The 12,723-nt window shown below is 50.1% G+C and overlaps 1 protein-coding gene across 1 annotated transcript in view; it reads left to right on the top strand.

Annotated features, from left to right (window-relative positions):
- PRKN (parkin RBR E3 ubiquitin protein ligase) overlaps window positions 1-12,723 on the top strand; it is a gene marked incomplete at both ends in the record, with an annotated part of 806,365 nt that overhangs the window by 370,121 nt on the left and 423,521 nt on the right. The window contains one exon of the mRNA XM_084228791.1: window positions 7,603-7,718. Within this exon, the coding sequence (XP_084084917.1) occupies window positions 7,603-7,718 (116 nt within the window). The remainder of the gene's footprint in view (window positions 1-7,602; window positions 7,719-12,723) is intronic.

A 12,723-nucleotide genomic window follows, 5' to 3' on the forward strand; every position in this document is an offset into this window, starting at 1 on the left:
GTCATGTGGATTCAGACGCGTTTCCAGGACGTCACTTCAGGGTGTCCTCGTTCGCCTCATTTGAAAGTTTGGGTGGATAATCTTTGACAGGCTTATTAAACTCCTTGAGCGTAAATATTTAGGTACCTTTCCTAAGGGAGCCACATCTAAATTATTGCTTTTTTCTCCCGCGCGGCTGCTTCATGGCTGCCTCCCGGAGTTGAGGCTGGGAGCTGACCTCAGCCTGAGCCTGGCTCTGCCTGGCCTGCTGCAGTCACCTGCTGCCCACCCCCTCTCTGCTCAGTGGTGGACGTGGCCGAGGGAACCCCAACTTCCAGACTTCCTCTCCTGCTTCAGGCGTCTTTGCCCAGGGGAGGCCTGGTGGGAAGTGGGTGTGGGTAGCGCCAAGGAGGAAGCCAGGAGGGAAGGCCTTCCTCTGCCACGGAACCCCAGCCCCGGCGATTGGAGCCCCCTCATGCTTCTCATCTAGGGGTGACTCCCGTCCCCATTTAACTCTCCTGGGCTCCCACCCATATTAAATTCCTACAGCGGAAGCCCTAGTGTTGACCCTGCTCTCCTCAGTTTGCCCCTGACCCATGCAAATGGCTGCCCTGTGAATCGCTTCCTACAAGCCTCAGAGGCGCTGGGTCGGCGACCTGGGCCCACAGGACTGATTCCGCCTAGAGGAAGGTGCTTCCCTCTGCGGACACCAGCCCAGGAGGACTCGGAGTCAAGCGTGGTGTCTTGCTCTCTGTAGTGGAAGACGCGGTATTCTCTTCGGAAAACATGATTGTTAAGCATGGACGAATGGCCTTAGGAGTGCAATAGAAGTTTCCAGACGGTTCATGAACACAAGAAGTAGGTCTCCCCGTTCCTTTGTTTGGGTTCAGGACCCCAGATTGTGTTGAGCTGTTTTCATGGACATTTGGAACACGCCCATTTGTGTTGCAGCTGACTCATTAGCTCCTGATCAATACGCCTTCATCCAATTCCATTCTTGGTATTAATCCAGTTGTCAGATTTCGCTGGTTTGTGTCTTCCTCCCATACTGGTTTTTGCCGCCCCTGTTGGCTGTGAGACACGTGGTGAGCTCCAGGCAGGCGGTGCCAGCTCCCCCCGGGCTTCGGGGTGTGATGGGGCTGCTGGGGGCAGGGCCGGGCCTCCGCGTGGGGACGAGAGGCAGCGAGGGAGTCAGGCTGAAGGGTCAGAACTCACGCACAGTGGACCGACGGGCAGGATCAGAGCTTTGTCCCCAGGACGCGGGAAAGCGCGAGTGCGTTCCCGTCAGCCTGAAGGACACGTCTGTGCGGGGCGTCGGCTCTTCTCTCCGGCTCTGAGGTGGAAACTCGGCGTTTAACACGGTCACCTCGTGAAGCCGAGCACATTTTTAAGGTCCTTGTCTAGGGCCTTTTTCATTTGTACACTAGTTTACACTGTTGTTTGAAAAAAACAAAACAGAATTGACTGTCTTAGATTTTCACTCCATCCGAGCCGTGGCTTCCCGGGCCGAGCCCACAGGCCCCGCGAGGGCCCGCGTGGCAGCCACCACGCCTGCCTCACCGCCGCCTCCTTTGACTTAATGGGACGTGGGATTATTTTTGCTTTTGTTTTTCAGCTTTGTTTGTAGCTGGCCCTAGTGACAGGTGGGTGGGCCCCAGTTGCGGATCCCCCTTGCTTTCCGGGGAGCTGAGAGATCGCCTCCTGCTGCCCGCACAGGGGACAGTTTCTCTAGCGTCTCAGATGCCATCAACCCCCAGCACCCAGAAACACCCGACCCCACAGCAGCCTGCCCAGGGCTTAGCGCTGTCACAGCCGCCTTGTGGGGCTTCCCAGGCCCCTGTGGGGTGAGAGGGGCCGTGTGCCCGGATGACCGGGTCCCACGGTGTGTTGCTTCCTCACCAAGTCGAGTGGACACTGGACTTTTCCAGCTTCCTCCTTGATTTTTTAATGTGAACAATCCAGAGAAACAAAATAGAGAAAGTCACAATTCACAGACAGTTACCCCCAAAGAAGCATGCAGCCGTCTGCGAGATGACAACCTCGTGGAAGCCAGATGGGATTCCCAAGGAAGAATTTTTAAATTATTTACATGTTTAAATTAAAATTTTAGGACTTCTTCTCACTTGTGTTTGGCTTTGCATTATTGTTTGTGTGTTTTGAACAGAGACGGGAAATAGCACAAAGGCTTTGAAAACCCGAACCCTCTGACTGACAGGGCAGGATGCGCCCGGCACGCTGAGCAGCCAGGCCGCAGACCAAGGTGCTGTCCCAGGGCCTCGTGCAGGGCTCTTGCTGGGTGCTCCTTGTGGGGAAGGCCCGCCCCGCCCCACTGTCCTAGGCCATCTTTGCAGGGGAGCCGTGCAGCGGGGCGCTTATTATCCAGTATAAAAACTGCTGTGTAGGGGCCTCCCTGGTGGTGCAGGCGATTGAGCGCAGCGTGGTGAAGCTGTCCGCAGCCTCTGCAGCGCCGGTTCGATCCCCACCGGCCTCGGAGCAACCCACATGGCGAGCAGACCTCTCCTGTCTCGCCCGCTGCTCCCCTCTGCAGTGTATTTCAGTGGATCTGCCTGTTCTGTTCCCCACTCTGTCTCTGGTGAACCCTCTCACTCTCCCCCGCATCTGGCCTGTACCCCGGATCTTGTATAAATAAATAAATCTTTAAAAAAAAAAGAATAAATACTGCTGTGTGTCCCTCATGACAAAGGCTTGCTCACGGCTCCTTTGTGAAAGGTCTGGGCTCCCCACACTTGGGGTCCTCAGCCAGGATGCAGGAGCTCTGTACATTCAGCTTCTAGCTCACCTGCCCCTCTGCTGCTTTCTGGGGTGCAGGGAAATGAGTCATCATGACGTCCATACTTCTTTCTGCCTGGGCCCCAAATCAGGCAGGCCTTTGCGACCCAGGAGTCTTGTGTCTCCTGCCAGCCCAGCGCCCACGACACTGCAGCAGACTCAGCTGTCAGCGTGCAAGCTGGGGACATCGCAGACCCTCCGCCACCCGCCAATCATTCTGGTACCTCCTTTCATAAAAACTGGTGGAAGCAGCACTGAAATTCTCTCTCTCGACACACACACTAATGTACAACTGGTCGTTTGTATTTTAGTGATATCATAGCATGTGAATTGCTGGATTGTTTTAAAACAGCAGGAAGTTCTCATACGTCTGTCTGTAAACACTCCCCCCCCCAAAAGGATTTTGGTTTTTATCTAGCTGCATTTTATCTGGTGTTAAAGCAGTTTGTGATTTGTTAGCGGACTATCTACCACTAGTTTTCTGCAAGCTAAGAAAAAATACAAGTGCGATCTATTTATCTGTATATGAAATGCTTCTCAGTGGTCCAGCCAGCTCAGCTCTTTTGGGGGAATTACTTTGTGTTATGAGTGAGGATTTTTTTCATGTCTGCAAAAAGCAGGCCCGGCTCGCTCAGTGTATTTCATCAGGGCCAGCCACGTCCTCTAAACTTTTTGTTTTGGCAGGAATTGCTTTAAATTTTTTCTCCAATCCCCTTGCACTGGCCTTTCAAGGATTTGTAGTGCTTAAAAGATTGAGTGGAAAAGGTGGCGTTCCAGGTGGAAAAAGATGAGAAACCATTGAAGTGTGACCTCTGTGCTGCTGTAGGGAGGGGCCCGGCCTGCTGGGCAGCCTGGCATAGGCACCCCTAAGCAGCGCCCTAAGAACCACCCCTCTGTTACTCGAGGCTGCTGGCACACCCCCTGCAGACTGCAGGCCTCCGCCACGCAGCACCTGCCCCTGCGGAGCCCACAGGCTGACTGGCAGTCCACCCCGGCCCACTGGGCTGGCAAGAAGCACGCAGGTAAGAGCCTGGGACTGACTTTGGGACAATTCCCACTCCAGAAGGTGGGAAGGGGCGTACTTTACCTGGCACAGGGCATGGCTTGCAGAGGTGATAAACAGTCTACAGCTGCCAGCATCCCCACCTGGCAGTGTGGCAGAAACGCCAAGTCTTCGCTCTGCCTCGGACCGCTGAAGTGAAGATCTGGGGTGCGGCCCACAGCGTCTCCCGCCCCTCTGCTGCCTGCAGGTGATTCCTGCGCTCCCTGGGGTTGGAGACCCACAGGTGCTGCCCACTGACTCCGGCCTGGCACGGGGGAGCTGCCAAGGAAGGAAAGAGCAAATGAAGGGCAGCGCTGTCACGCGTGTGAAAGGAGCCAGCAGCGTTTATTAGCCAGCCCGTCGGGGTTTTACTTAAGAAAATATACCTAATGCCCGGCCTATGCCAACTACTATTAGGACACAGGTACAAATACGACGACCCACAAACGTCCCAGCGTCTCCAGCAGGGGTGGACAATCTGTGATGAGTTGGCAACATCCGTCGGCCATATGTTTGCATCCATCAAGCTTTATGAGGACATGGCCACAGTCCTATGTATATCGCCCTTGACTGCTTCCAGCCGCCAGTGCAGAGTTTAAAAAGTGGGAGAAAACCTATGTCCTGCAAAAAGAAAACATGACAACAAAAGTGTGGGGAAGTAGAGGTGACTTAGAACAGGGTGTAAGAACTGAAGAGCAACCCACATATCTCCCGCGGCAGCTTCGCCCCAAGAGTCTGGCTTCCATCCTGCATCCTAGAATCGGCCCTCTTACCTGATCGCCCACACGCTTCTCCCGTCCTTCGCAACCATTATTTTGTTCTTAAAGTCAAATTGTGTTTAGTTTTGTGTGTCCCTTTGTTGGTTTGTTTCCTTCATGCAAATGAAATCGTCCAACCTCTGTCTTTCCTCTTCCGACGTATGTCACTGAGCATAATCCCCTCCAACTCCATCCATGTGGTTGCGAACGGCGGGGCCTCGTCTTGTCTTGCCTGTAGCTGAGTCGTATTCCCCGGGGGAAGGATGGCGCGCTCGCCAGTCATTCAGAGAGGGATGCTGAGGTCGTTGCCAACTCTCAGCTCTTGTGAGTAACGCTTATAAATGCTTGTAAATGGCTCCTTGAATTAGCCAAACCTTTCAGAGCTACAGTTTTTATAGAAGTTTGTGGATAACAAGTCCAGGGTGAAGGGAGAATACTTTTCCTGGGCCAAGTAATGCGTGTGGTGTACAGATTCTTCTGTGACCCCGCCACGGGCACCTCAGTGGTTATTTGCCATTTTGTTATTTTTTTGTTTATTAGGTTTTTGGGGTCGTCTTATCTTCTTTGTCGGAGTCTTCCTTGTGTGTTTTGCTTAGGTTCCTTTCTGTCATCTTACGTGTCACAGCTGTGGGTGTGGTTTTTGCGGGTTTGCTGCGCTTCGTGAGGGATGGGCTCTGGGTGACCATGGACAGTCCAGTCTCAGCACGTCCTCGTGGCCCATTTTGTCACTCTCTTCTCCTGTGACGGGGTGGTCCCCAGGAAAAGGGAGGTTCCGGCTGAGCAGGGAGGCAGGGAAGCTGCAGAGGAGACTGGAGGAGGAAGGAAGCAGGATGTGGAGCCAGGAGCCCTGAAGGAGGCCCATGTAGCAGAGACACGTGAAGAAACTGCACTTGCTTCTTGGTCCTGGACTGGTTGGAACAGCCGTGGGCAAGAGGTCCGTGGGGAGGTGACAATGGCAGCGTTGATCTTAATTTTGATTTTGCTCTTTTCCTCCCAGACTTGTCTGAATATTCTGACCCTTTTCTATGGTTCTCCTCCAGAAGGTACTTTAGACTGTGGCAGCTTTCGGGCCTTGCTCTAAGCCAATCCTGTTTGGGTGAACTTTTACCACGGGGGGACGGGTAACTGTGGGTGTTTGATTTGGAAACTATATTCTGTCTTGTCTGTATTGCTCACTAATTGTCTTCAAGTCCCTTTCCATTAAAGGGCCATATATTTGTCTTGATGTGGTGGATGGCAGAACTCATTTTAGAGCAGGCAGGTTTGGGAGTTCTGGGGTACCCCCCTCCCTGCCCTGTAACACCCCTGCATGTTGTTATGGTTTAGGGGTCACGCTGGGTGCGGTACTGGCACGGATTGGAGGTGACAGGGCGATGCAGCTGTTCCTTGCTGAGCCTGGCGGACCCTTATCCTTGTCATTAACAGGTTCTTCAGCTCTGGCTCATACACGTGTTCGCTTGTCCTGTTGGTTTTAGCCCCGAGTTGTGGGGTGACAGGTTGTTTTGAATATCCCAGCCTGGGCTCCCAGGGGTGCCTAGACTGTGCGGAGACCCGGGTGCTCCGCCGCCCACACCCCGTCCCCACCCACCCCGCCCCTCCCAGCTCAGCCTCCGCTGTTGGAGGTTGAGAACTTCAGACTCAAGCTGGTAATCCTCTCTGTACCCCTGCGCCTCTAGTCCCTGGTCACCCCCTTATCCAGGGCAGCACTAGGTCTCAGGAGTCCTGAGGGGCACTTGCAGAGTCAGCTCTGGCAGGCACCCCTCCCCATCATGGGCTGCACCCCCAGGTTTCACCGCAAATGTGGTTCTTGTCTTCCTGTCCCTTTGCGCTGGGAATGGGGTGGGATGAGGGGAGGCTGTCCGTATGTCCTGCAGAAGGGGGGATCCGTGTGTCTTGCGGGGAGAGGGCTGTCCATGTGTCCTGCAGGGCCTGCGTCCTGTTCTGCCTGGGTCTGGCTGTGGCATCGGTGGAGGTGGCCACAGTGTCTTCCACCAGGGACATCTCTGTGTTAGGGGGAAAGGATGTCCTGAGCAAATTCCATACAGGTTTTATGGACGCCCCCCCCCCCTCCATCCAGACACTAGGAACTACAAATCCCAGGATCCCCAGAGGAAGGCTGCGAGGACCTGAGGGCGGAGTTAAGCAGCCATTTTCTGGCGCTGGGGTTAATAACCAGCCATGTGATGGGGTCTGACTGTCTTGGCTCCTGCTCTTGGCCAGGCAGGTTTGGGGGGGGGGGTCATTTGGGAGTCCAGGTCTGCCAACAGGTAGGATGCATTTTAAGAATTTACCTCCCTCTTTTTGCCCCTGAGTTGTACATTTCCTTGTTCTCCTTCCCTTGTAAATACACCTTTTGCTAACCTTTTGCGTGCACCTGCAGGGTAAGGCCCTTTTGAGCGCCCAGGTGAGGACCCACAGTCAGGCAGCCCGTGTTACATCGGGGTTGCCCTGCAACATCTGCACTGAGCTGCGCCATCGCAGGAAAGGTGGCCTGGCCGAGGTTGCTGGGGAAGGCAGGAGACTGGCAGGAAGCAGTTACTGGCCAAACACCCCGCGGTGTGTGAGATGTTCTGTTCTGGAACATTCCAGCTGCCTGAGGGGGGTGGACAGCAGGGTCTCCCAGGAGCTCTGGGCTGCTGAAGATGGGCCAGGACGGCATAGGCCCCTGTCGGGCTGGGCTGAGCTGGGCTGGGCTGGGCTGGGCGTGTGCGGCCGTGGTGGGGTCTGGGCTGCAACCCCGCGGGGTGGACAGAGGCCCCGGCTCCTGCCCGCACCTGGGCCCGACGGTGGGGTCCAGCTGTGGTCAGGCAGGTGTTTGCGCCCCAGGAAGCCGGGCTGGTCCTGGCTGCACCTCAGGCTCCCGGCCGCCGGTGGGTCACTGCGTGCCCAGGGGCTCCCTTTCTTGGGGGCTTGCTCGCCCGGCGTGTGCCCCATTTGCCCCCAAGGCTGGTGCTGACCTGGGGAGGACCCGCTGCGGCATGTCCAGCCGGGCAGGTGGCCGAGGCGCGCGGTGACCGGCTCTTGTCTCCGCAGGAGTTCTTCTTCAAGTGCGGCGCGCACCCGACCTCGGACAGGGACACGTCGGTGGCTCTGAACCTGATCACGACCAACAGCCGCGGCATCGCCTGCATCGCCTGCACCGACGTCAGGTGGGCCCGCAGGGCGCGGGGTGCCGGTGTCGGGGGGCTGGGGGTGCTGTGCGCCAGGTTTGACAGCCCATGCTTCGAGGTGATGAAATGATTTAAAATGGCCAGTCCTCGCCGTGGTAGCCGACGCCAGCATGCGGGTTGGCTTGATGTCAGGGACTTCTGAGCTGAACCGAGAGGTAACACATAACGGTGTATGGACGCCATGACGTTCTGTATTTAAAGCTTCTTTTCTGTCCATTTCACTTTTCCACCCACCCCTCAGTATGCATTTAGATTCATGGCCCCCCCCCAAAAAAAAAATAAAAAGCATGTTGGGCCTGGTGATCTCACTGAATACCATGAAAGGGTGATCCACCAGACGTGAGTTATAATTTGAGCCAAGGATAGAAGTAGACAACAAGGGCCTGTTGCATCTGCAGAGTAGACAGCTGGAGTCCGCTCCTTAGGCCACACTTTTCAAATGAGAAACTATCCTGGGTTCTTTGAGGTTGACCAGGAGCTCACATTGTGGTAGACGGGTCTTCGCCCTGGTATTTTGAAGTGAAACAGCAAAGTGAATTAGTGAGTAGGTTCAAAGAATCTTGTTCCAGCCGTTGAAGCAGAGGCCGCTCTGCACCCTGGTGGTCTCTCCGAGGCCTTTGGGACCCACCGCGTGGCCTTTAAAGTTACTTTAAACTCTGTGGGTCCTTGATTAGCAGGAATAGCTACTACTGACATGGCGCTTCTGTTCTTTAATTAACTGAAATAATTAATTGATCCATAGGAGCCTAAAACCCAAACAACATCTATCTGAACAAACTTGTTTCCAAGAAGGGAAGGAAGGTGGTGCCTGTGGGTGCTGGTCTGGCCCCCGTGGGGCAGGCAGCTCCGCCTGGGGCCCAAGCTGCAGCGCCTGCCTCCCTGGGCCGGGGAGTGACCACTGTGGCGGGGTTTCCACCTGCAGGAGGAACAGCTGATTTTAGGAAAAGGGCTGAAAAATGCTAACAGTGAGGGCTCCAGGGCTCTGAAAGCAAAAGGTGACTTAAATCACTTCTCAGTTTTTCAAAAAAGAAAGTCAAAACACTTTTCCATAAGTCAGAACGCAGCCGGCCAGTGAGTAGAGAACAACCTCCCTTCCGTTAAATGTGATAAAGGTGGCATTGACATATGTGAGAACAGCGCCTGCTCTTAGGGTGGGTGCCTCCCTGCGCGGCCCCCACTGGGAAGCTGTCACCTTTATGTTACTAACTCACAACATCCTTTGCAGGAAATGAACCACTTCCCAAATGCAAAGGGAGATAATTACTGGAAAAATAATTTTGTCTGTTGCAGTAAAAAAATTGCCCTATTACTTACTTTTTTGTGTGTGTGTGGCGGGGGCTTTAAATAGAAGCTACTGTATCTGGTTCTATTTAAGTGGGTGAGTGTCATCAGCCACTGGAGTGACCAGGTCTCTTCTCTCTAAGGCATTGGAGGAGGGTGCTCTGTCTCGTGGTGTTGTTGGATTTATGCACTGGGATGTTGAAAAAGCCCACACAGGACACCCCAGTATTCTACCTTACACTTTGATGGCCTTTCTGGATATTGTTTCTGCTCATGCTTTATTTTTTACTTTATAAATAATTACTTCACAATAAACTACAAAAATGTTAGGAATTTTCACCTTCCCAGCTAGTAAGATTTTGTTTTAATTCTCTCCAGTGCCTTGAATATGCCTAGGATTTGCAGGTGTAGGTGGTGTTTGTGTGTATGTGTACATGTGTGTGCTCACGCTCACACACGTGCTCACACTGTGTGTAGTCATAGGGGAGACATAGCTTTGTATCTGGATTTTTTCATTTAACATGGCATAATAATAAATTGTCCCTGCCACTTAGTATTCCCGGAAAACTCATTTAAAAGTAAGTGCTTAAGAGTCCATCAAGGGGCCTCCCCGGTGGCGCAGCGGTTGAGCACTGGGTTGCGAAGCTGCCCGTGGCCTTTGCGGCGCCGGTTCGATCCCCGGCTGCTCCCCGGCCACCGGAGGAGGGTCCCACATGGCGCGCAGACCCCTCCTGCCGCCCGCTGCTCCCCTCAGCAGTGTCCTTCGGTCCTTCTGCCTGCTCTGCTCCCCGCTCTGGCTCTGGTGAATTCTCTCACCCTCCCGCGCTTCTGACTGTACCCAGTGCATGTACAAACAAACAAACAAACAAATAAATAAAAATACATGCCTCTTTAAAAAAAAAAAAAGAGTCCATCATGTGGCGTTGCTCTGCATACCTCACGTTCCTATAGCTGGTGATTTCAGTCATTAATCATTTAAAAATATGTATTGAAAGCATGCAAACATTCCCTCTAAAAGCACAGTCTTAGAAATGGAGACAGAAGGTCAATGGCAAGGTTAAGGTTCTTGATGCATCTTGCCACATCTCCTTCCAGAATGATCACCCCAGTTAGACTGTGACTGCTTGGGTCAGAGAAGACCCTGGCATCTTTTCCAGCTTTGGGCTCACGTTTTCAGTTTTTTCTCATTTGCTAAAGGAAATTAATTTGTCATTAATGTTTGTGGTATTTTATTACTTTCAGCAAGTTTGAACATTTCTCACTTGCTTATTTGTGTTTTCTGTATGAAAGAAGATCGCAAAACTTAAAGCTCTAGAAGAGTCCAGAAAACAGGTCCGACCTCAGCATTCACTTTCTCAGTCACTGTTCATAATATCAGTGTGTCCTCTGTTAACGGTCTACTGACTTGTGAGGTTAAGTTGAAATGTATTCCTTTGGTTTTGATGTTGGCCTAATATATCTTCCTAGCAATAAATCAAAAGTCATTATAAATTGCAGATTTGAAAATAAAAGTTTGGTTTTTGTATATTTATACCTGTATCTATCAAACAACATTAACTGAAATTAGACACAGTTAACTACATAATAGATTAAAACTGGATGTGAATGGTAGCGTCTAAATAATTTAAATATTTTTTTCTGTGCGCCCTGTATCATACTAATGCAAGGTAAAACTTTATTTTTTAGAGTATTTTTAGATGTACAACAAAATTATGAGAAAGTACATATACCTTGCATATATCTCCTATCCCCATCCAGCAAGGCCTCCTTCATAGCGACAACACTCATCCAAGTATTTTTTTTTTTTTAACCGAAAAATCAACCTGTGTTAACACATCATAATCAACTGAAGTAAAGTTTGCTTTACGGTTCACTTTTGGTGTCATGCAGTCTGTGAGTTTACGCAAGTGTGTAACAGCACACCCATCCTTTTAATATCATACAGAGTATTTTCACTGCCTAAAATTTCTGGGTGCCCTGCTCTGCTCCAGGCAACCCCTAACTTCTTATTGTCTCCAGAGCTTTGCCTTCTCCGGAGTGTAACGGAGTCGGATCATAAGTTTGCAGCCTTTTCAGATTGTTCTTTAGCTTTGCGTCCTCTGTGTCTTTTCATGTCCTCATAGGTCATTTATCAGTGAATGATATTCCATTATTTGGATGGACCACGGTTTATTTATCCACTCATCCAATGAGGGATGTGTGTGCTGCTTTTAAGTGTTAGCAATTGTGAATAAAGTTGAGATACACATCTGTGTGCAGGCCATTGTGGGAATGTAAGTTTAGACTCCTTTGGTAAATCACAAAGAGGGTGATTTTTGGATTATATGGTAAAAATATGTTTGATTTTACAATAAGTTGTCCAACTCTCTTCCAAAGTGAGTCTATCATTTTGCACTTCCACCAGTAAAGAGTGAATTCCTGTAGCTCCACACTCTCACCGGCATTTGGTGTTGTCAGTACTCCTGATACTGGCTGTTCTAAGGGTGGTGCAGTAGTGTCTCTGGTTTAGAACTTCATTTTACCTGATGACCTGTGATGTGTAATGTCTCTCCATGTGCTTATTTTCCATCTGTCTGTCTTCTTTGTCAGGTTGTGTCAGGTTGTTTTCTTCTTGTTGAGTTTTGAGAGCACTGTATATATTGGGTAACCATCCATTGCAGATGTATTTTTTGCAAACATTTTCTCCCAGTCTGGGGCTTATCTTATCCTAGTGTTCACCTTGTTTTTGTGGAACAAATGTCTTCAATTTAGATGACATTCAACTTCCAACTATTTCGTAGATTGCTCCTTTGTTATTTTATCTAAAACATCATGTCATACCCAATGACAGCTAGGTGTTCTCCTTTGTTATCTTCTAGAAGTTTAATGGTTTTATGTCTTACATGTAGATCTATGATCTTTCTGAGTTCATTTTTTTGAGGGGTGGAAAGGTCTATGTTCACTGTTTAACCTGGAGATGCCTGCTTGTTCCAGGACTATAGTCTTTGTGGAAAAGTTATCTTTGCTCCATACTATTACCAGTAGACTAAATTTGTGGTCTATTTCAGCATTTTCTGTTCTGTTGCATTCATCTATAATTCTACCAATACTGTCTTCTGTCATCCCTACTGTTGCTTTATGTAAGTTTTTAAGTCAGCTAGAATGTTCTGCCTCAAAACTGTCTTCTGGGTCCTTTACCTCTCCATGCAGACATTCAAATCAGTTTGTCAAGGTCCATAAAACAAGCTTGCTAGGATTGATTGTAATTACTTTAAATCTGTAGATCAAGTTGGGAAAAACTGGCATCCTGACTCTTTTGTCTTCCTATTCCTGAATATGAAAATTTCTGCATTTATGTAGTCCTATGACTTTGTTCATCCAAGTTTCATAGCTTTCCTCATACAGCGCTTATATGCTTTTTGTTAGATTTGTAACTAAGTTTTTTTTTTTTTTTTTTTTTGGAGGAAGTGTGCTATAGTAAATGGTACTAGATTTCTAATTTTAAATTCTAGTTGTTCATTGTTGACATATAGAAAAGTAAATGACTTTTGTATGTTAGTTTTGTTTCCTGCAGACTTGCTTTAATCACTCATTGGTTCTAGGTGTTTTTGTTATTGTTGTTGGTTCTCTTTAATTTTCTGCTTATACTCTGTGAACAAAAACAATTGTTTCTTTGCTTACACTCTTTACCTTTTTCCTTTTCTGTGCATTACATGGTTGCTCT

The sequence above is a fragment of the Talpa europaea genome, assembly GCF_964194135.1.
Source record: "Talpa europaea genome assembly, chromosome: 2".
NCBI lineage: Eukaryota > Metazoa > Chordata > Mammalia > Eulipotyphla > Talpidae > Talpa > Talpa europaea.